The sequence below is a fragment of the Salvelinus fontinalis genome, chromosome 26, assembly GCF_029448725.1.
Source record: "Salvelinus fontinalis isolate EN_2023a chromosome 26, ASM2944872v1, whole genome shotgun sequence".
Taxonomy (NCBI): Eukaryota; Metazoa; Chordata; class Actinopteri; order Salmoniformes; family Salmonidae; genus Salvelinus; species Salvelinus fontinalis.
The window spans coordinates 16,364,255-16,387,748 of NC_074690.1; the positions used below are offsets into that span (position 1 = coordinate 16,364,255).

At 31.2% G+C, this 23,494-nt stretch overlaps 1 protein-coding gene across 1 annotated transcript in view; it reads left to right on the plus strand.

Annotated features, from left to right (window-relative positions):
- LOC129823740 (SH3-containing GRB2-like protein 3-interacting protein 1) overlaps window positions 1-23,494 on the plus strand; it is a 90,597-nt gene that overhangs the window by 58,404 nt on the left and 8,699 nt on the right. The window contains exons 18-22 of the mRNA XM_055882698.1: window positions 20,610-20,751; window positions 21,595-21,654; window positions 22,114-22,225; window positions 22,491-22,526; window positions 22,789-22,944. Of these exons, the coding sequence (XP_055738673.1) occupies window positions 20,610-20,751; window positions 21,595-21,654; window positions 22,114-22,225; window positions 22,491-22,526; window positions 22,789-22,944 (506 nt within the window). The remainder of the gene's footprint in view (window positions 1-20,609; window positions 20,752-21,594; window positions 21,655-22,113; window positions 22,226-22,490; window positions 22,527-22,788; window positions 22,945-23,494) is intronic.

A 23,494-nucleotide genomic window follows, 5' to 3' on the forward strand; every position in this document is an offset into this window, starting at 1 on the left:
GACAGATACTATTAGAATGTTAGACTTGTGACAGATACTATTAGAATGTTAGACTTGTGACAGATACTATTAGAATGTTAGACTTGTGATAGACACTATTAGAATGTTAGACTTGTGACAGATACTATTAGAATGTTAGACTTGTGACAGATACTATTAGAATGTTAGACTTGTGATAGACACTATTATAATGTTAGACTTGTGACAGATACTATTAGAATGTTAGACTTGTGACAGATACTATTAGAATGTTAGACTTGTGACAGATACTATTAGAATGTTCGACTTGTGATAGATACTATTAGAATGTTAGACTTGTGATAGATACTATTAGAATGTTAGACTTGTGATATACACTATTAGAATGTTAGACTTGTGATAGATACTATTATAATTTTAGACTTGTGATAGATACTATTAGAATTTTAGACTTGTGATAGATACTATTAGAATGTTAGACTTGTGATAGATACTATTAGAATGTTAGACTTGTGATAGATACTATTAGAATGTTAGACTTGTGATAGATACTATTAGAATGTTAGACTTGTGATAGATACTATTAGAATGTTAGACTTGTGACAGATAATGTTAGACTTGTGATAGATACTATTAGAATGTTAGACTTGTGATAGACACTATTAGAATGTTAGACTTGTGATAGATACTATTAGAATGTTAGACTTGTGACAGATACTATTAGAATGTTAGACTTGTGACAGATAATGTTAGACTTGTGATAGATATTATTAGAATGTTAGACTTGTGATAGATACTATTAGAATGTTAGACTTGTGATAGACACTATTAGAATGTTAGACTTGTGATACACTATTAGAATGTTAGACTTGTGATAGAAACTATTAGAATGTTAGACTTGTGACAGATACTATTAGAATGTTAGACTTGTGATAGATACTATTAGAATGTTAGACTTGTGATAGACACTATTAGAATGTTAGACTTGTGATAGATACTATTAGAATGTTAGACTTGTGATAGATACTATTAGAATGTTAGACTTGTGATAGATACTATTAGAATGTTAGACTTGTGATAGATACTATTAGAATGTTAGACTTGTGACAGATACTATTAGAATGTTAGACTTGTGATAGATACTATTAGAATGTTAGACTTGTGATAGATACTATTAGAATGTTAGACTTGTGATAGATACTATTAGAATGTTAGACTTGTGATAGACACTATTAGAATGTTAGACTTGTGATAGATACTATTAGAATGTTATACTTGTGACAGATACTATTAGAATGTTAGACTTGTGACAGATACTATTAGAATGTTAGACTTGTGACAGATACTATTAGAATGTTAGACTTGTGACAGATACTATTAGAATGTTAGACTTGTGACAGATACTATTAGAATGTTAGACTTGTGATAGATACTATTAGAATGTTAGACTTGTGACAGATACTATTAGAATGTTAGACTTGTGACAGATACTATTAGAATGTTAGACTTGTGATAGATACTATTAGAATGTTAGACTTGTGACAGATACTATTAGAATGTTAGACTTGTGACAGATACTATTAGAATGTTAGACTTGTGATAGACACTATTAGAATGTTAGACTTGTGACAGATACTATTAGAATGTTAGGCTTGTGATAGATACTATTAGAATGTTAGACTTGTGATAGATACTATTAGAATGTGAGACTTGTGATAGATACTATTAGAATGTTAGACTTGTGATAGACACTATTAGAATGTTAGACTTGTGACAGATACTATTAGAATGTTAGACTTGTAATAGATACTATTAGAATGTGAGACTTGTGATAGATACTATATAGAATGTTAGACTTGTGATAGACACTATTAGAATGTTAGACTTGTGATAGATACTTTTAGAATGTTAGACTTGTGACAGATACTATTAGAATGTTAGACTTGTGATAGAAACTATTAGAATGTTAGACTTGTGATAGATACTATTAGAATGTTATACTTGTGACAGATACTATTAGAATGTTAGACTTGTGACAGATACTATTAGAATGTTAGACTTGTGACAGATACTATTAGAATGTTAGACTTGTGATAGATACTATTAGAATGTGAGACTTGTGATAGATACTATTAGAATGTTAGACTTGTGATAGACACTATTAGAATGTTAGACTTGTGACAGATACTATTAGAATGTTAGACTTGTAATAGATACTATTAGAATGTGAGATTTGTGATAGATACTATATAGAATGTTAGACTTGTGATAGACACTATTAGAATGTTAGACTTGTGATAGATACTATTAGAATGTTAGACTTGTGACAGATCCTATTAGAATTTTAGACTTGCGACAGATACTATTAGAATGTTAGACTTGTGATAGATACTATTAGAATGTGAGACTTGTGATAGATACTATATAGAATGTTAGACTTGTGATAGACACTATTAGAATGTTAGACTTGTGATAGATACTATTAGAATGTTAGACTTGTGACAGATAATGTTAGACTTGTGATAGATATTATTAGAATGTTAGACTTGTGATAGATACTATTAGAATGTTAGACTTGTGATAGACACTATTAGAATGTTAGACTTGTGACAGATACTATTAGAATGTTAGACTTGTGATAGATACTATTAGAATGTGAGACTTGTGATAGATACTATTAGAATGTTAGACTTGTGATAGACACTATTAGAATGTTAGACTTGTGACAGATACTATTAGAATGTTAGACTTGTAATAGATACTATTAGAATGTGAGACTTGTGATAGATACTATATAGAATGTTAGACTTGTGATAGACACTATTAGAATGTTAGACTTGTGATAGATACTATTAGAATGTTAGACTTGTGACAGATAATGTTAGACTTGTGATAGATACTATTAGAATGTTAGACTTGTGACAGATACTATTAGAATTTTAGACTTGTGACAGATACTATTAGAATGTTAGACTTGTGATAGATACTATTAGAATGTGAGACTTGTGATAGATACTATATAGAATGTTAGACTTGTGATAGACACTATTAGAATGTTAGACTTGTGATAGATACTATTAGAATGTTAGACTTGTGACAGATAATGTTAGACTTGTGATAGATATTATTAGAATGTTAGACTTGTGATAGATACTATTAGAATGTTAGACTTGCGATAGACACTATTAGAATGTTAGACTTGTGATACACTATTAGAATGTTAGACTTGTGATAGAAACTATTAGAATGTTAGACTTGTGATAGATACTATTAGAATGTTAGACTTGTGACAGATACTATTAGAATGTTAGACTTGTAATAGATACTATTAGAATGTTAGACTTGTGATAGACACTATTAGAATGTTAGACTTGTGATAGATACTATTAGAATGTTAGACTTGTGATAGATACTATTAGAATGTTAGACTTGTGATAGATACTATTAGAATGTTAGACTTGTGACAGATACTATTAGAATGTTAGACTTGTGATAGATACTATTAGAATGTTAGACTTGTGATAGATACTATTAGAATGTTAGACTTGTGATAGATACTATTAGAATGTTAGACTTGTGATAGACACTATTAGAATGTTAGACTTGTGATAGATACTATTAGAATGTTATACTTGTGACAGATACTATTAGAATGTTAGACTTGTGACAGATACTATTAGAATGTTAGACTTGTGACAGATACTATTAGAATGTTAGACTTGTGACAGGTACTATTAGAATGTTAGACTTGTGATAGACACTATTAGAATGTTAGACTTGTGATAGATACTATTAGAATGTTAGACTTGTGACAGATACTATTAGAATGTTAGACTTGTGACAGATACTATTAGAATGTTAGACTTGTGATAGATACTATTAGAATATTAGACTTGTGACAGATACTATTAGAATGTTAGATTTGTGACAGATACTATTAGAATGTTAGACTTGTGATAGACACTATTAGAATGTTAGACTTGTGACAGATACTATTAGAATGTTAGGCTTGTGATAGATACTATTAGAATGTTAGACTTGTGATAGATACTATTAGAATGTGAGACTTGTGATAGATACTATTAGAATGTTAGACTTGTGATAGACACTATTAGAATGTTAGACTTGTGACAGATACTATTAGAATGTTAGACTTGTAATAGATACTATTAGAATGTGAGACTTGTGATAGATACTATATAGAATGTTAGACTTGTGATAGACACTATTAGAATGTTAGACTTGTGATAGATACTATTAGAATGTTAGACTTGTGACAGATACTATTAGAATGTTAGACTTGTGATAGAAACTATTAGAATGTTAGACTTGTGATAGATACTATTAGAATGTTATACTTGTGACAGATACTATTAGAATGTTAGACTTGTGACAGATACTATTAGAATGTTAGACTTGTGACAGATACTATTAGAATGTTAGACTTGTGACAGATACTATTAGAATGTTAGACTTGTGATAGACACTATTAGAATGTTAGACTTGTGATAGATACTATTAGAATGTTAGACTTGTGATAGATACTATTAGAATGTGAGACTTGTGATAGATACTATTAGAATGTTAGACTTGTGATAGACACTATTAGAATGTTAGACTTGTGACAGATACTATTAGAATGTTAGACTTGTAATAGATACTATTAGAATGTGAGACTTGTGATAGATACTATTAGAATGTTAGACTTGTGATAGACACAATTAGAATGTTAGACTTGTGACAGATACTATTAGAATGTTAGACTTGTGACAGATACTATTAGAATGTTAGACTTGTGACAGATACTATTAGAATGTTAGACTTGTGATAGACACTATTAGAATGTTAGACTTGTGATAGATACTATTAGAATGTTAGACTTGTGATAGATACTATTAGAATGTGAGACTTGTGATAGATACTATTAGAATGTTAGACTTGTGATAGACACTATTAGAATGTTAGACTTGTGACAGATACTATTAGAATGTTAGACTTGTAATAGATACTATTAGAATGTGAGACTTGTGATTGATACTATATAGAATGTTAGACTTGTGATAGACACTATTAGAATGTTAGACTTGTGATAGATACTATTAGAATGTTAGACTTGTGACAGATAATGTTAGACTTGTGATAGATACTATTAGAATGTTAGACTTGTGATAGATACTATTAGAATGTTAGACTTGTGATAGACACTATTAGAATGTTAGACTTGTGATACACTATTAGAATGTTAGACTTGTGATAGAAACTATTAGAATGTTAGACTTGTGATAGATACAATTAGAATGTTAGACTTGTGACAGATACTATTAGAATGTTAGACTTGTGATAGATACTATTAGAATGTTATACTTGTGATAGATACTATTAGAATGTTAGACCTATGATAGATACTATTAGAATGTTAGACTTGTGATAGATACTATTAGAATGTGAGACTTGTGATAGATACTATATAGAATGTTAGACTTGTGATAGACACTATTAGAATGTTAGACTTGTGACAGATACTATTAGAATGTTAGACTTGTGACAGATACTATTAGAATGTTAGACTTGTGATAGATACTATTAGAATGTGAGACTTGTGATAGATACTATATAGAATGTTAGACTTGTGATAGACACTATTAGAATGTTAGACTTGTGATAGATACTATTAGAATGTTAGACTTGTGACAGATACTATTAGAATGTTAGACTTGTGACAGATAATGTTAGACTTGTGATAGATATTATTAGAATGTTAGACTTGTGATAGATACTATTAGAATGTTAGACTTGTGATAGATACTATTAGAATGTTAGACTTGTGATAGATACTATTAGAATGTTAGACTTGTGACAGATAATTTTAGACTTGTGATAGATACTATTAGAATGTTAGACTTGTGACAGATACTATTAGAATGTTATACTTGTGACAGATACTATTAGAATGTTAGACTTGTGATAGATACTATTAGCATGTTAGACTTGTGATAGATACTATTAGAATGTTAGACTTGTGACAGATACTATTAGAATGTTAGACTTGTGACAGATACTATTAGAATGTTAGACTTGTGACAGATACTATTAGAATGTTAGACTTGTGACAGATACTATTAGAATGTTAGACTTGTGATAGACACTATTAGAATGTTAGACTTGTGACAGATACTATTAGAATGTTAGACTTGTGACAGATACTATTAGAATGTTAGACTTGTGATAGACACTATTATAATGTTAGACTTGTGACAGATACTATTAGAATGTTAGACTTGTGACAGATACTATTAGAATGTTAGACTTGTGACAGATACTATTAGAATGTTCGACTTGTGATAGATACTATTAGAATGTTAGACTTGTGATATACACTATTAGAATGTTAGACTTGTGATAGATACTATTATAATTTTAGACTTGTGATAGATACTATTAGAATTTTAGACTTGTGATAGATACTATTAGAATGTTAGACTTGTGATAGATACTATTAGAATGTTAGACTTGTGATAGATACTATTAGAATGTTAGACTTGTGATAGATACTATTAGAATGTTAGACTTGTGATAGATACTATTAGAATGTTAGACTTGTGACAGATAATGTTAGACTTGTGATAGATACTATTAGAATGTTAGACTTGTGATAGACACTATTAGAATGTTAGACTTGTGATAGATACTATTAGAATGTTAGACTTGTGACAGATACTATTAGAATGTTAGACTTGTGACAGATAATGTTAGACTTGTGATAGATATTATTAGAATGTTAGACTTGTGATAGATACTATTAGAATGTTAGACTTGTGATAGACACTATTAGAATGTTAGACTTGTGATACACTATTAGAATGTTAGACTTGTGATAGAAACTATTAGAATGTTAGACTTGTGACAGATACTATTAGAATGTTAGACTTGTGATAGATACTATTAGAATGTTAGACTTGTGATAGACACTATTAGAATGTTAGACTTGTGATAGATACTATTAGAATGTTAGACTTGTGATAGATACTATTAGAATGTTAGACTTGTGATAGATACTATTAGAATGTTAGACTTGTGATAGATACTATTAGAATGTTAGACTTGTGACAGATACTATTAGAATGTTAGACTTGTGATAGATACTATTAGAATGTTAGACTTGTGATAGATACTATTAGAATGTTAGACTTGTGATAGATACTATTAGAATGTTAGACTTGTGATAGACACTATTAGAATGTTAGACTTGTGATAGATACTATTAGAATGTTATACTTGTGACAGATACTATTAGAATGTTAGACTTGTGACAGATACTATTAGAATGTTAGACTTGTGACAGATACTATTAGAATGTTAGACTTGTGACAGATACTATTAGAATGTTAGACTTGTGACAGATACTATTAGAATGTTAGACTTGTGATAGATACTATTAGAATGTTAGACTTGTGACAGATACTATTAGAATGTTAGACTTGTGACAGATACTATTAGAATGTTAGACTTGTGATAGATACTATTAGAATGTGAGACTTGTGATAGATACTATTAGAATGTTAGACTTGTGATAGACACTATTAGAATGTTAGACTTGTGACAGATACTATTAGAATGTTAGACTTGTAATAGATACTATTAGAATGTGAGATTTGTGATAGATACTATATAGAATGTTAGACTTGTGATAGACACTATTAGAATGTTAGACTTGTGATAGATACTATTAGAATGTTAGACTTGTGACAGATAATGTTAGACTTGTGATAGATACTATTAGAATGTTAGACTTGTGACAGATACTATTAGAATTTTAGACTTGCGACAGATACTATTAGAATGTTAGACTTGTGATAGATACTATTAGAATGTGAGACTTGTGATAGATACTATATAGAATGTTAGACTTGTGATAGACACTATTAGAATGTTAGACTTGTGATAGATACTATTAGAATGTTAGACTTGTGACAGATAATGTTAGACTTGTGATAGATATTATTAGAATGTTAGACTTGTGATAGATACTATTAGAATGTTAGACTTGTGATAGACACTATTAGAATGTTAGACTTGTGACAGATACTATTAGAATGTTAGACTTGTGATAGATACTATTAGAATGTGAGACTTGTGATAGATACTATTAGAATGTTAGACTTGTGATAGACACTATTAGAATGTTAGACTTGTGACAGATACTATTAGAATGTTAGACTTGTAATAGATACTATTAGAATGTGAGACTTGTGATAGATACTATATAGAATGTTAGACTTGTGATAGACACTATTAGAATGTTAGACTTGTGATAGATACTATTAGAATGTTAGACTTGTGACAGATAATGTTAGACTTGTGATAGATACTATTAGAATGTTAGACTTGTGACAGATACTATTAGAATTTTAGACTTGTGACAGATACTATTAGAATGTTAGACTTGTGATAGAAACTATTAGAATGTGAGACTTGTGATAGATACTATATAGAATGTTAGACTTGTGATAGACACTATTAGAATGTTAGACTTGTGATAGATACTATTAGAATGTTAGACTTGTGACAGATAATGTTAGACTTGTGATAGATATTATTAGAATGTTAGACTTGTGATAGATACTATTAGAATGTTAGACTTGTGATAGACACTATTAGAATGTTAGACTTGTGATACACTATTAGAATGTTAGACTTGTGATATAAACTATTAGAATGTTAGACTTGTGATAGATACTATTAGAATGTTAGACTTGTGATAGATACTATTAGAATGTGAGACTTGTGATAGATACTATTAGAATGTTAGACTTGTGATAGACACTATTAGAATGTTAGACTTGTGACAGATACTATTAGAATGTTAGACTTGTAATAGATACTATTAGAATGTGAGACTTGTGATAGATACTATATAGAATGTTAGACTTGTGATAGACACTATTAGAATGTTAGACTTGTGATAGATACTATTAGAATGTTAGACTTGTGACAGATAATGTTAGACTTGTGATAGATACTATTAGAATGTTAGACTTGTGACAGATACTATTAGAATTTTAGACTTGTGACAGATACTATTAGAATGTTAGACTTGTGATAGAAACTATTAGAATGTGAGACTTGTGATAGATACTATATAGAATGTTAGACTTGTGATAGACACTATTAGAATGTTAGACTTGTGATAGATACTATTAGAATGTTAGACTTGTGACAGATAATGTTAGACTTGTGATAGATATTATTAGAATGTTAGACTTGTGATAGATACTATTAGAATGTTAGACTTGTGATAGACACTATTAGAATGTTAGACTTGTGATACACTATTAGAATGTTAGACTTGTGATAGAAACTATTAGAATGTTAGACTTGTGATAGATACTATTAGAATGTTAGACTTGTGACAGATACTATTAGAATGTTAGACTTGTAATAGATACTATTAGAATGTGAGACTTGTGATAGATACTATATAGAATGTTAGACTTGTGATAGACACTATTAGAATGTTAGACTTGTGATAGATACTATTAGAATGTTAGACTTGTGACAGATACTATTAGAATGTTAGACTTGTGATAGAAACTATTAGAATGTTAGACTTGTGATAGATACTATTAGAATGTTATACTTGTGACAGATACTATTAGAATGTTAGACTTGTGACAGATACTATTAGAATGTTAGACTTGTGATAGATACTATTAGAATGTTAGACTTGTGACAGATACTATTAGAATTTTAGACTTGTGACAGATACTATTAGAATGTTAGACTTGTGATAGATACTATTAGAATGTGAGACTTGTGATAGATACTATATAGAATGTTAGACTTGTGATAGACACTATTAGAATGTTAGACTTGTGATAGATACTATTAGAATGTTAGACTTGTGACAGATAATGTTAGACTTGTGATAGATATTATTAGAATGTTAGACTTGTGATAGATACTATTAGAATGTTAGACTTGTGATAGACACTATTAGAATGTTAGACTTGTGACAGATACTATTAGAATGTTAGACTTGTAATAGATACTATTAGAATGTGAGACTTGTGATTGATACTATATAGAATGTTAGACTTGTGATAGACACTATTAGAATGTTAGACTTGTGATAGATACTATTAGAATGTTAGACTTGTGACAGATAATGTTAGACTTGTGATAGATACTATTAGAATGTTAGACTTGTGATAGATACTATTAGAATGTTAGACTTGTGACAGATACTATTAGAATGTTAGACTTGTGATAGAAACTATTAGAATGTTAGACTTGTGATAGATACTATTAGAATGTTATACTTGTGACAGATACTATTAGAATGTTAGACTTGTGACAGATACTATTAGAATGTTAGACTTGTGATAGATACTATTAGAATGTTAGACTTGTGACAGATACTATTAGAATTTTAGACTTGTGACAGATACTATTAGAATGTTAGACTTGTGATAGATACTATTAGAATGTGAGACTTGTGATAGATACTATATAGAATGTTAGACTTGTGATAGACACTATTAGAATGTTAGACTTGTGATAGATACTATTAGAATGTTAGACTTGTGACAGATAATGTTAGACTTGTGATAGATATTATTAGAATGTTAGACTTGTGATAGATACTATTAGAATGTTAGACTTGTGATAGACACTATTAGAATGTTAGACTTGTGACAGATACTATTAGAATGTTAGACTTGTAATAGATACTATTAGAATGTGAGACTTGTGATTGATACTATATAGAATGTTAGACTTGTGATAGACACTATTAGAATGTTAGACTTGTGATAGATACTATTAGAATGTTAGACTTGTGACAGATAATGTTAGACTTGTGATAGATACTATTAGAATGTTAGACTTGTGACAGATACTATTAGAATTTTAGACTTGTGACAGATACTATTAGAATGTTAGACTTGTGATAGATACTATTAGAATGTAAGACTTGTGATAGATACTATATAGAATGTTAGACTTGTGATAGACACTATTAGAATGTTAGACTTGTGATAGATACTATTAGAATGTTAGACTTGTGACAGATAATGTTAGACTTGTGATAGATATTATTAGAATGTTAGACTTGTGATAGATACTATTAGAATGTTAGACTTGTGATAGACACTATTAGAATGTTAGACTTGTGATACACTATTAGAATGTTAGACTTGTGATAGAAACTATTAGAATGTTAGACTTGTGATAGATACTATTAGAATGTTAGACTTGTGACAGATACTATTAGAATGTTAGACTTGTGATAGATACTATTAGAATGTTATACTTGTGATAGATACTATTAGAATGTTAGACTTGTGATAGATACTATTAGAATGTTAGACTTGTGATAGATACTATTAGAATGTTAGACTTGTGACAGATACTATTAGAATGTTAGACTTGTGATAGACACTATTAGAATGTTAGACTTGTGACAGATACTATTAGAATGTTAGACTTGTGATAGATACTATTAGAATGTTAGACTTGTGATAGATACTATTAGAATGTGAGACTTGTGATAGATACTATATAGAATGTTAGACTTGTGATAGACACTATTAGAATGTTAGACTTGTGACAGATACTATTAGAATGTTAGACTTGTGACAGATACTATTAGAATGTTAGACTTGTGATAGATACTATTAGAATGTGAGACTTGTGATAGATACTATATAGAATGTTAGACTTGTGATAGACACTATTAGAATGTTAGACTTGTGATAGATACTATTAGAATGTTAGACTTGTGACAGATACTATTAGAATGTTAGACTTGTGACAGATAATGTTAGACTTGTGATAGATATTATTAGAATGTTAGACTTGTGATAGATACTATTAGAATGTTAGACTTGTGATAGATACTATTAGAATGTTAGACTTGTGATAGATACTATTAGAATGTTAGACTTGTGACAGATAATTTTAGACTTGTGATAGATACTATTAGAATGTTAGACTTGTGACAGATACTATTAGAATGTTATACTTGTGACAGATACTATTAGAATGTTAGACTTGTGATAGATACTATTAGCATGTTAGACTTGTGATAGATACTATTAGAATGTTAGACTTGTGACAGATACTATTAGAATGTTAGACTTGTGACAGATACTATTAGAATGTTAGACTTGTGACAGATACTATTAGAATGTTAGACTTGTGATAGACACTATTATAATGTTAGACTTGTGACAGATACTATTAGAATGTTAGACTTGTGACAGATACTATTAGAATGTTAGACTTGTGACAGATACTATTAGAATGTTCGACTTGTGATAGATACTATTAGAATGTTAGACTTGTGATAGATACTATTAGAATGTTAGACTTGTGATATACACTATTAGAATGTTAGACTTGTGATAGATACTATTATAATTTTAGACTTGTGATAGATACTATTAGAATTTTAGACTTGTGATAGATACTATTAGAATGTTAGACTTGTGATAGATACTATTAGAATGTTAGACTTGTGATAGATACTATTAGAATGTTAGACTTGTGATAGATACTATTAGAATGTTAGACTTGTGATAGATACTATTAGAATGTTAGACTTGGGACAGATAATGTTAGACTTGTGATAGATACTATTAGAATGTTAGACTTGTGATAGACACTATTAGAATGTTAGACTTGTGATAGATACTATTAGAATGTTAGACTTGTGACAGATACTATTAGAATGTTAGACTTGTGACAGATAATGTTAGACTTGTGATAGATATTATTAGAATGTTAGACTTGTGATAGATACTATTAGAATGTTAGACTTGTGATAGACACTATTAGAATGTTAGACTTGTGATACACTATTAGAATGTTAGACTTGTGATAGAAACTATTAGAATGTTAGACTTGTGACAGATACTATTAGAATGTTAGACTTGTGATAGATACTATTAGAATGTTAGACTTGTGATAGACACTATTAGAATGTTAGACTTGTGATAGATACTATTAGAATGTTAGACTTGTGATAGATACTATTAGAATGTTAGACTTGTGACAGATACTATTAGAATGTTAGACTTGTGATAGATACTATTAGAATGTTAGACTTGTGACAGATACTATTAGAATGTTAGACTTGTGATAGATACTATTAGAATGTTAGACTTGTGATAGATACTATTAGAATGTTAGACTTGTGATAGATACTATTAGAATGTTAGACTTGTGATAGACACTATTAGAATGTTAGACTTGTGATAGATACTATTAGAATGTTATACTTGTGACAGATACTATTAGAATGTTAGACTTGTGACAGATACTATTAGAATGTTAGACTTGTGACAGATACTATTAGAATGTTAGACTTGTGACAGATACTATTAGAATGTTAGACTTGTGATAGATACTATTAGAATGTTAGACTTGTGACAGATACTATTAGAATGTTAGACTTGTGACAGATACTATTAGAATGTTAGGCTTGTGATAGATACTATTAGAATGTTAGACTTGTGACAGATACTATTAGAATGTTAGACTTGTGACAGATACTATTAGAATGTTAGACTTGTGATAGACACTATTAGAATGTTAGACTTGTGACAGATACTATTAGAATGTTAGGCTTGTGATAGATACTATTAGAATGTTAGACTTGTGATAGATACTATTAGAATGTGAGACTTGTGATAGATACTATTAGAATGTTAGACTTGTGATAGACACTATTAGAATGTTAGACTTGTGACAGATACTATTAGAATGTTAGACTTGTAATAGATACTATTAGAATGTGAGACTTGTGATAGATACTATATAGAATGTTAGACTTGTGATAGACACTATTAGAATGTTAGACTTGTGATAGATACTTTTAGAATGTTAGACTTGTGACAGATACTATTAGAATGTTAGACTTGTGATAGAAACTATTAGAATGTTAGACTTGTGATAGATACTATTAGAATGTTATACTTGTGACAGATACTATTAGAATGTTAGACTTGTGACAGATACTATTAGAATGTTAGACTTGTGACAGATACTATTAGAATGTTAGACTTGTGATAGATACTATTAGAATGTGAGACTTGTGATAGATACTATTAGAATGTTAGACTTGTGATAGACACTATTAGAATGTTAGACTTGTGACAGATACTATTAGAATGTTAGACTTGTAATAGATACTATTAGAATGTGAGATTTGTGATAGATACTATATAGAATGTTAGACTTGTGATAGACACTATTAGAATGTTAGACTTGTGATAGATACTATTAGAATGTTAGACTTGTGACAGATAATGTTAGACTTGTGATAGATACTATTAGAATGTTAGACTTGTGACAGATACTATTAGAATTTTAGACTTGCGACAGATACTATTAGAATGTTAGACTTGTGATAGATACTATTAGAATGTGAGACTTGTGATAGATACTATATAGAATGTTAGACTTGTGATAGACACTATTAGAATGTTAGACTTGTGATAGATACTATTAGAATGTTAGACTTGTGACAGATAATGTTAGACTTGTGATAGATATTATTAGAATGTTAGACTTGTGATAGATACTATTAGAATGTTAGACTTGTGATAGACACTATTAGAATGTTAGACTTGTGACAGATACTATTAGAATGTTAGACTTGTGATAGATACTATTAGAATGTGAGACTTGTGATAGATACTATTAGAATGTTAGACTTGTGATAGACACTATTAGAATGTTAGACTTGTGACAGATACTATTAGAATGTTAGACTTGTAATAGATACTATTAGAATGTGAGACTTGTGATAGATACTATATAGAATGTTAGACTTGTGATAGACACTATTAGAATGTTAGACTTGTGATAGATACTATTAGAATGTTAGACTTGTGACAGATAATGTTAGACTTGTGATAGATACTATTAGAATGTTAGACTTGTGACAGATACTATTAGAATTTTAGACTTGTGACAGATACTATTAGAATGTTAGACTTGTGATAGATACTATTAGAATGTGAGACTTGTGATAGATACTATATAGAATGTTAGACTTGTGATAGACACTATTAGAATGTTAGACTTGTGATAGATACTATTAGAATGTTAGACTTGTGACAGATAATGTTAGACTTGTGATAGATATTATTAGAATGTTAGACTTGTGATAGATACTATTAGAATGTTAGACTTGTGATAGACACTATTAGAATGTTAGACTTGTGATACACTATTAGAATGTTAGACTTGTGATAGAAACTATTAGAATGTTAGACTTGTGATAGATACTATTAGAATGTTAGACTTGTGACAGATACTATTAGAATGTTAGACTTGTAATAGATACTATTAGAATGTGAGACTTGTGATAGATACTATATAGAATGTTAGACTTGTGATAGACACTATTAGAATGTTAGACTTGTGATAGATACTATTAGAATGTTAGACTTGTGACAGATACTATTAGAATGTTAGACTTGTGATAGAAACTATTAGAATGTTAGACTTGTGATAGATACTATTAGAATGTTATACTTGTGACAGATACTATTAGAATGTTAGACTTGTGACAGATACTATTAGAATGTTAGACTTGTGATAGATACTATTAGAATGTTAGACTTGTGACAGATACTATTAGAATTTTAGACTTGTGACAGATACTATTAGAATGTTAGACTTGTGATAGATACTATTAGAATGTGAGACTTGTGATAGATACTATATAGAATGTTAGACTTGTGATAGACACTATTAGAATGTTAGACTTGTGATAGATACTATTAGAATGTTAGACTTGTGACAGATAATGTTAGACTTGTAATAGATATTATTAGAATGTTAGACTTGTGATAGATACTATTAGAATGTTAGACTTGTGATAGACACTATTAGAATGTTAGACTTGTGATAGATACTATTAGAATGTTAGACTTGTGATAGATACTATTAGAATGTGAGACTTGTGATAGATACTATTAGAATGTTAGACTTGTGATAGACACTATTAGAATGTTAGACTTGTGACAGATACTATTAGAATGTTAGACTTGTAATAGATACTATTAGAATGTGAGACTTGTGATAGATACTATATAGAATGTTAGACTTGTGATAGACACTATTAGAATGTTAGACTTGTGATAGATACTATTAGAATGTTAGACTTGTGACAGATAATGTTAGACTTGTGATAGATACTATTAGAATGTTAGACTTGTGACAGATACTATTAGAATTTTAGACTTGTGACAGATACTATTAGAATGTTAGACTTGTGATAGATACTATTAGAATGTGAGACTTGTGATAGATACTATATAGAATGTTAGACTTGTGATAGACACTATTAGAATGTTAGACTTGTGATAGATACTATTAGAATGTTAGACTTGTGACAGATAATGTTAGACTTGTGATAGATATTATTAGAATGTTAGACTTGTGATAGATACTATTAGAATGTTAGACTTGTGATAGACACTATTAGAATGTTAGACTTGTGATACACTATTAGAATGTTAGACTTGTGATAGAAACTATTAGAATGTTAGACTTGTGATAGATACTATTAGAATGTTAGACTTGTGACAGATACTATTAGAATGTTAGACTTGTGATAGATACTATTAGAATGTTATACTTGTGATAGATACTATTAGAATGTTAGACTTGTGATAGATACTATTAGAATGTTAGACTTGTGATAGATACTATTAGAATGTTAGACTTGTGACAGATACTATTAGAATGTTAGACTTGTGATAGACACTATTAGAATGTTAGACTTGTGACAGATACTATTAGAATGTTAGACTTGTGATAGATACTATTAGAATGTTAGACTTGTGATAGATACTATTAGAATGTGAGACTTGTGATAGATACTATTAGAATGTTAGACTTGTGACAGATACTATTAGAATGTTAGACTTGTGATAGATACTATTAGAATGTTATACTTGTGATAGATACTATTAGAATGTTAGACTTGTGATAGATACTATTAGAATGTTAGACTTGTGATAGATACTATTAGAATGTTAGACTTGTGACAGATACTATTAGAATGTTAGACTTGTGATAGACACTATTAGAATGTTAGACTTGTGACAGATACTATTAGAATGTTAGACTTGTGATAGATACTATTAGAATGTTAGACTTGTGATAGATACTATTAGAATGTGAGACTTGTGATAGATACTATATAGAATGTTAGACTTGTGATAGACACTATTAGAATGTTAGACTTGTGACAGATACTATTAGAATGTTAGACTTGTGACAGATACTATTAGAATGTTAGACTTGTGACAGATAATGTTAGACTTGTGATAGATATTATTAGAATGTTAGACTTGTGATAGATACTATTAGAATGTTAGACTTGTGATAGACACTATTAGAATGTTAGACTTGTGATACACTATTAGAATGTTAGACTTGTGATAGAAACTATTAGAATGTTAGACTTGTGATAGATACTATTAGAATGTTAGACTTGTGACAGATACTATTAGAATGTTAGACTTGTAATAGATACTATTAGAATGTGAGACTTGTGATAGATACTATATAGAATGTTAGACTTGTGATAGACACTATTAGAATGTTAGACTTGTGATAGATACTATATAGAATGTTAGACTTGTGATAGACACTATTAGAATGTTAGACTTGTGATAGATACTATTAGAATGTTAGACTTGTGACAGATAATGTTAGACTTGTGATAGATATTATTAGAATGTTAGACTTGTGATAGATACTATTAGAATGTTAGACTTGTGATAGACACTATTAGAATGTTAGACTTGTGATAGATACTATTAGAATGTTAGACTTGTGATAGATACTATTAGAATGTGAGACTTGTGATAGATACTATTAGAATGTTAGACTTGTGATAGACACTATTAGAATGTTAGACTTGTGACAGATACTATTAGAATGTTAGACTTGTAATAGATACTATTAGAATGTGAGACTTGTGATAGATACTATATAGAATGTTAGACTTGTGATAGACACTATTAGAATGTTAGACTTGTGATAGATACTATTAGAATGTTAGACTTGTGACAGATAATGTTAGACTTGTGATAGATACTATTAGAATGTTAGACTTGTGACAGATACTATTAGAATTTTAGACTTGTGACAGATACTATTAGAATGTTAGACTTGTGATAGATACTATTAGAATGTGAGACTTGTGATAGATACTATATAGAATGTTAGACTTGTGATAGACACTATTAGAATGTTAGACTTGTGATAGATACTATTAGAATGTTAGACTTGTGACAGATAATGTTAGACTTGTGATAGATATTATTAGAATGTTAGACTTGTGATAGATACTATTAGAATGTTAGACTTGTGATAGACACTATTAGAATGTTAGACTTGTGATACACTATTAGAATGTTAGACTTGTGATAGAAACTATTAGAATGTTAGACTTGTGATAGATACTATTAGAATGTTAGACTTGTGATAGATACTATTAGAATGTGAGACTTGTGATAGATACTATTAGAATGTTAGACTTGTGACAGATACTATTAGAATGTTAGACTTGTGATAGATACTATTAGAATGTTATACTTGTGATAGATACTATTAGAATGTTAGACTTGTGATAGATACTATTAGAATGTTAGACTTGTGATAGATACTATTAGAATGTTAGACTTGTGACAGATACTATTAGAATGTTAGACTTGTGATAGACACTATTAGAATGTTAGACTTGTGACAGATACTATTAGAATGTTAGACTTGTGATAGATACTATTAGAATGTTAGACTTGTGATAGATACTATTAGAATGTGAGACTTGTGATAGATACTATATAGAATGTTAGACTTGTGATAGACACTATTAGAATGTTAGACTTGTGACAGATACTATTAGAATGTTAGACTTGTGACAGATACTATTAGAATGTTAGACTTGTGATAGATACTATTAGAATGTTAGACTTGTGATAGATACTATTAGAATGTGAGACTTGTGATAGATACTATATAGAATGTTAGACTTGTGATAGACACTATTAGAATGTTAGACTTGTGACAGATACTATTAGAATGTTAGACTTGTGATAGATACTATTAGAATGTGAGACTTGTGATAGATACTATATAGAATGTTAGACTTGTGATAGACACTATTAGAATGTTAGACTTGTGATAGATACTATTAGAATGTTAGACTTGTGACAGATACTATTAGAATGTTAGACTTGTGACAGATAATGTTAGACTTGTGATAGATATTATTAGAATGTTAGACTTGTGACAGATACTATTAGAATGTTATACTTGTGACAGATACTATTAGAATGTTAGACTTGTGATAGATACTATTAGCATGTTAGACTTGTGATAGATACTATTAGAATGTTAGACTTGTGACAGATACTATTAGAATGTTAGACTTGTGACAGATACTATTAGAATGTTAGACTTGTGACAGATACTATTAGAATGTTAGACTTGTGACAGATACTATTAGAATGTTAGACTTGTGATAGACACTATTATAATGTTAGACTTGTGACAGATACTATTAGAATGTTAGACTTGTGACAGATACTATTAGAATGTTAGACTTGTGATAGACACTATTATAATGTTAGACTTGTGACAGATACTATTAGAATGTTAGACTTGTGACAGATACTATTAGAATGTTAGACTTGTGACAGATACTATTAGAATGTTCGACTTGTGATAGATACTATTAGAATGTTAGACTTGTGATAGATACTATTAGAATGTTAGACTTGTGATATACACTATTAGAATGTTAGACTTGTGATAGATACTATTATAATTTTAGACTTGTGATAGAAACTATTAGAATGTTAGACTTGTGATAGATACTATTAGAATGTTAGACTTGTGACAGATACTATTAGAATGTTAGACTTGTGACAGATAATGTTAGACTTGTGATAGATACTATTAGAATGTTAGACTTGTGATAGATACTATTAGAATGTTAGACTTGTGATAGATACTATTAGAATGTTAGACTTGTGATAGATACTATTAGAATGTTAGACTTGTGATAGATACTATTAGAATGTTAGACTTGTGACAGATAATGTTAGACTTGTGATAGATACTATTAGAATGTTAGACTTGTGATAGATACTATTAGAATGTTAGACTTGTGATAGATACTATTAGAATGTTAGACTTATGATAGATACTATTAGAATGTTAGACTTGTGATAGATACTATTGGAATGTTAGACTTGTGACAGATAATGTTAGACTTGTGATAGATACTATTAGAATGTTAGACTTGTGATAGATACTATTAGAATGTTAGACTTGTGATAGACACTATTAGAATGTTAGACTTGTGATACACTATTAGAATGTTAGACTTGTGACAGATACTATTAGAATGTTAGACTTGTGACAGACACTATTAGAATGTTAGACTTGTGACTCTTAGTTTTTCTTCACCTGATTTCCACAAAGTTAGAGATACTATTAAACCTAACTGCGGCTGCTCTGCTAACATTACATTGTGTTGGGAAAATGTTTGGTACAGCAACAGGGTACTGATATTCTCCCCCCCCCCCCCCCTCCCCCAGGCTCGACCCTTCAGCCCCCCAGTCTCCGGCAGCCCCCCTCCCTTCGCCCCCTTGGCCCGAGCTGAGAGTTCCTCCTCCATCACCTTGCTGAGCGCAGCCTCCACCCCCACCCTGGGGAGAGAGCTCAACATATCCACTACAGGTACTACCATCCTCCATAGCACCTGATTCACCTGTGTGTGTGTCTGGTGTTAACATATTCAATGGTAGTATGCTCACATTTGAAGCCCATAATATGACTTTTGTGAAACAGGTTTTTTCACCATCATATCAAATCAAATTGTATTAGTCACATGCGCCGAATACAACAGGTGTACAGTGAAATGCTGAATACAACAAGTGTAGACCTTACAGGGAAATGCTGAATACAACAAGTGTAGACCTTACAGGGAAATGCTGAATACAACAAGTGTAGACCTTACAGTGAAATGCTGAATGCAACAAGTGTAGACCTTTACAGTGAAATGCTTACTTACGAGACCCTAACCAACAATGCAGTTTAAAAAAAATACAGATAAGAGAAGCAGTAATGGGAAAAACTGTGTGATGAATACACACACCTCCCTCGTCATATTTTAAAGTGTTTTTATTTAACCAGGCAAGTCAGTTAAGAACAAATTCCTTATTTACAAAGATGGCCAACCGGGGAACAGTGGGATAACTGCCTTGTTCAGGGGCAGAACAACATATTTTTACCTTGTCAGCTCGGGATTCGATCCAGCAACCTTCCGCCCCGTCATCTTCACTCTGCTAAACACACAGTCATCTATACCTCCAATGTTCCAATCAGACTCCACAAGACTGCACACTTCCTTTCTATCCATCCATCATGCTCCCTCTGGCCTTGCCCTCTGTCTTGTGATGGGGTTATACCTCCAGTAACTCATCCACCTCTCCTCTCCTCTTCTTCTCTTCCTCTGCTCCTGCCTGCCTCTCATCCCCCTCTCCCTCCCTCCATGTCCTCTACCTCTCTCCACATGAACAGAGGAAAAACAGCCAACCATGGTATGGTTTGACCATGGCCGGTTTTATTTGTCTTTTGAAGGTGAGTCGTACCAGGGTCGTATTCATTAGAGCACAATGCGGGAAAAAACGTTCTGCAATGGAAACGGAAAACTAGCATTTCTTATTGGACAAGTTCAGGTAGTCCCTTTCAGACAGTTTGGTGCCTAATGAACATGACCCAGTACCAGTGCATGGAGGCTATCGTACTGTACTGCACCACCCTGGCTGTCCATGTTTCTCTGGTCTCGCTATCTATGATCTGTCCAATCTTCTATCTTGTCATTTCTATGCTCTTCCCTTCTCTCTCCCTTACGCATGTCTGCTCATCTGACCACATGTCTATAGGCCGTTACAGACACAGGAAGGGATATTGCTACTGAGATAGTGCCTTTTATGTGATGATCAACCGTGTGTGTGTGTGTGTGTGTGTGTGTGTGTGTGTGTGTGTGTGTGTGTGTGTGTGTGTGTGTGTGTGTGTGTGTGTGTGTGTGTGTGTCAGGATGCTCCAGAGGACCCAGCCCACTGACCATGGGAGCCCAGGACACTCTGCCCGTGGCGGCTGCCTTCACCGAGACCATCAACGCCTACTTCAAAGGAGCCGACCCAAGCAAGTAAGGCTAGCATTCCTATCGATGCTAGGCTATTCCTATCGATGCTAGGCTATTCCTATCGATGCTAGGCTATTCCTATCGATGCTAGGCTATTCCTATCGATGCTAGGCTATTCCTATCGATGCTAGGCTATTCCTCTCAAAGCTAGGCTAATGCTAACACAAGTAGAAATATTGATACTGATATGAATAACAACATTGATGTCAAATTTATATCAAAGTTAATACTGATGTGAATGCAAATTCATGACAACATGATGTTTCAGCCGGCAAAGCGACCCTCATCAGAATAAATGCAACAAGTAAGATGGCTATGATATTGTTGATATATATCATATTGCAACTACTGTATGCCTATTTCATTTCAATTTCAAACTGTATTGTCTCCTTTTGTTGTCCCCACAGGGAAATGCAATGTGCCTAGGCTATATATTGTTCTGTGGATATTTCTGTGGGAAACGTAGTTTGTTTGTGGCACCCTTATGGATTCTGGGTACTGTAGTTTTTCTCTTTTTGACTGACCCGTTTCTAAGCACTGAGCTGGCTCTGTTCTGCATGATCCAGGTGTGTGGTGAAGATCACTGGGGAGATGGTGCTGTCTTTCCCAGCAGGCATCACCAGGCACTTTGCCAGCCACCCGTCTGCCCCCGTGCTCACCTTCAGCATCAGCAACTACTGCCGGCTAGAGCAGGTCCTCCCCAATCCACACCTACTGTGCTGGTAAGGCTTATTATACAGTACACTGACTCAATATTGTGTTTTGGGGCAAGGAATTCATATTCTTAATTTTTTGGGCATGTTCCAAATGATGTCCCGTAGTGGCCAGGATTGGAGCTACACATTGACTCTTGGTGGATTCCCCTAAACATAGTAGACATTCACAGGACCAATAGCAACATGTTTTAATGATTACATTTAAGCAATAAGGCCTGTGCTTTATCATGAATGTAGTCACAGGAAAATGTGTTGTTCAGCCTGACACGCTGGCTCAGATTGGTTAGGGAGAGACACCCCTGTGATTGGTTAGGGAGAGACACCCCTGTGATTGGTTAGGTAGAGACACCCCTGTGATTGGTTAGGTAGAGACACCCCTGTGATTGGTTAGGGAGAGACACCCCTGTGATTGGTTAGGGAGAGACACCCCTGTGATTGGTTAGGGAGAGACACCCCTGTGATTTGAAACCTGGTTAAACTACTTACCAGGCTCACCAAACAAATTATTGGAAAACATGCACGATAATGTGATAATATACCTGAATCAGATAAAGTC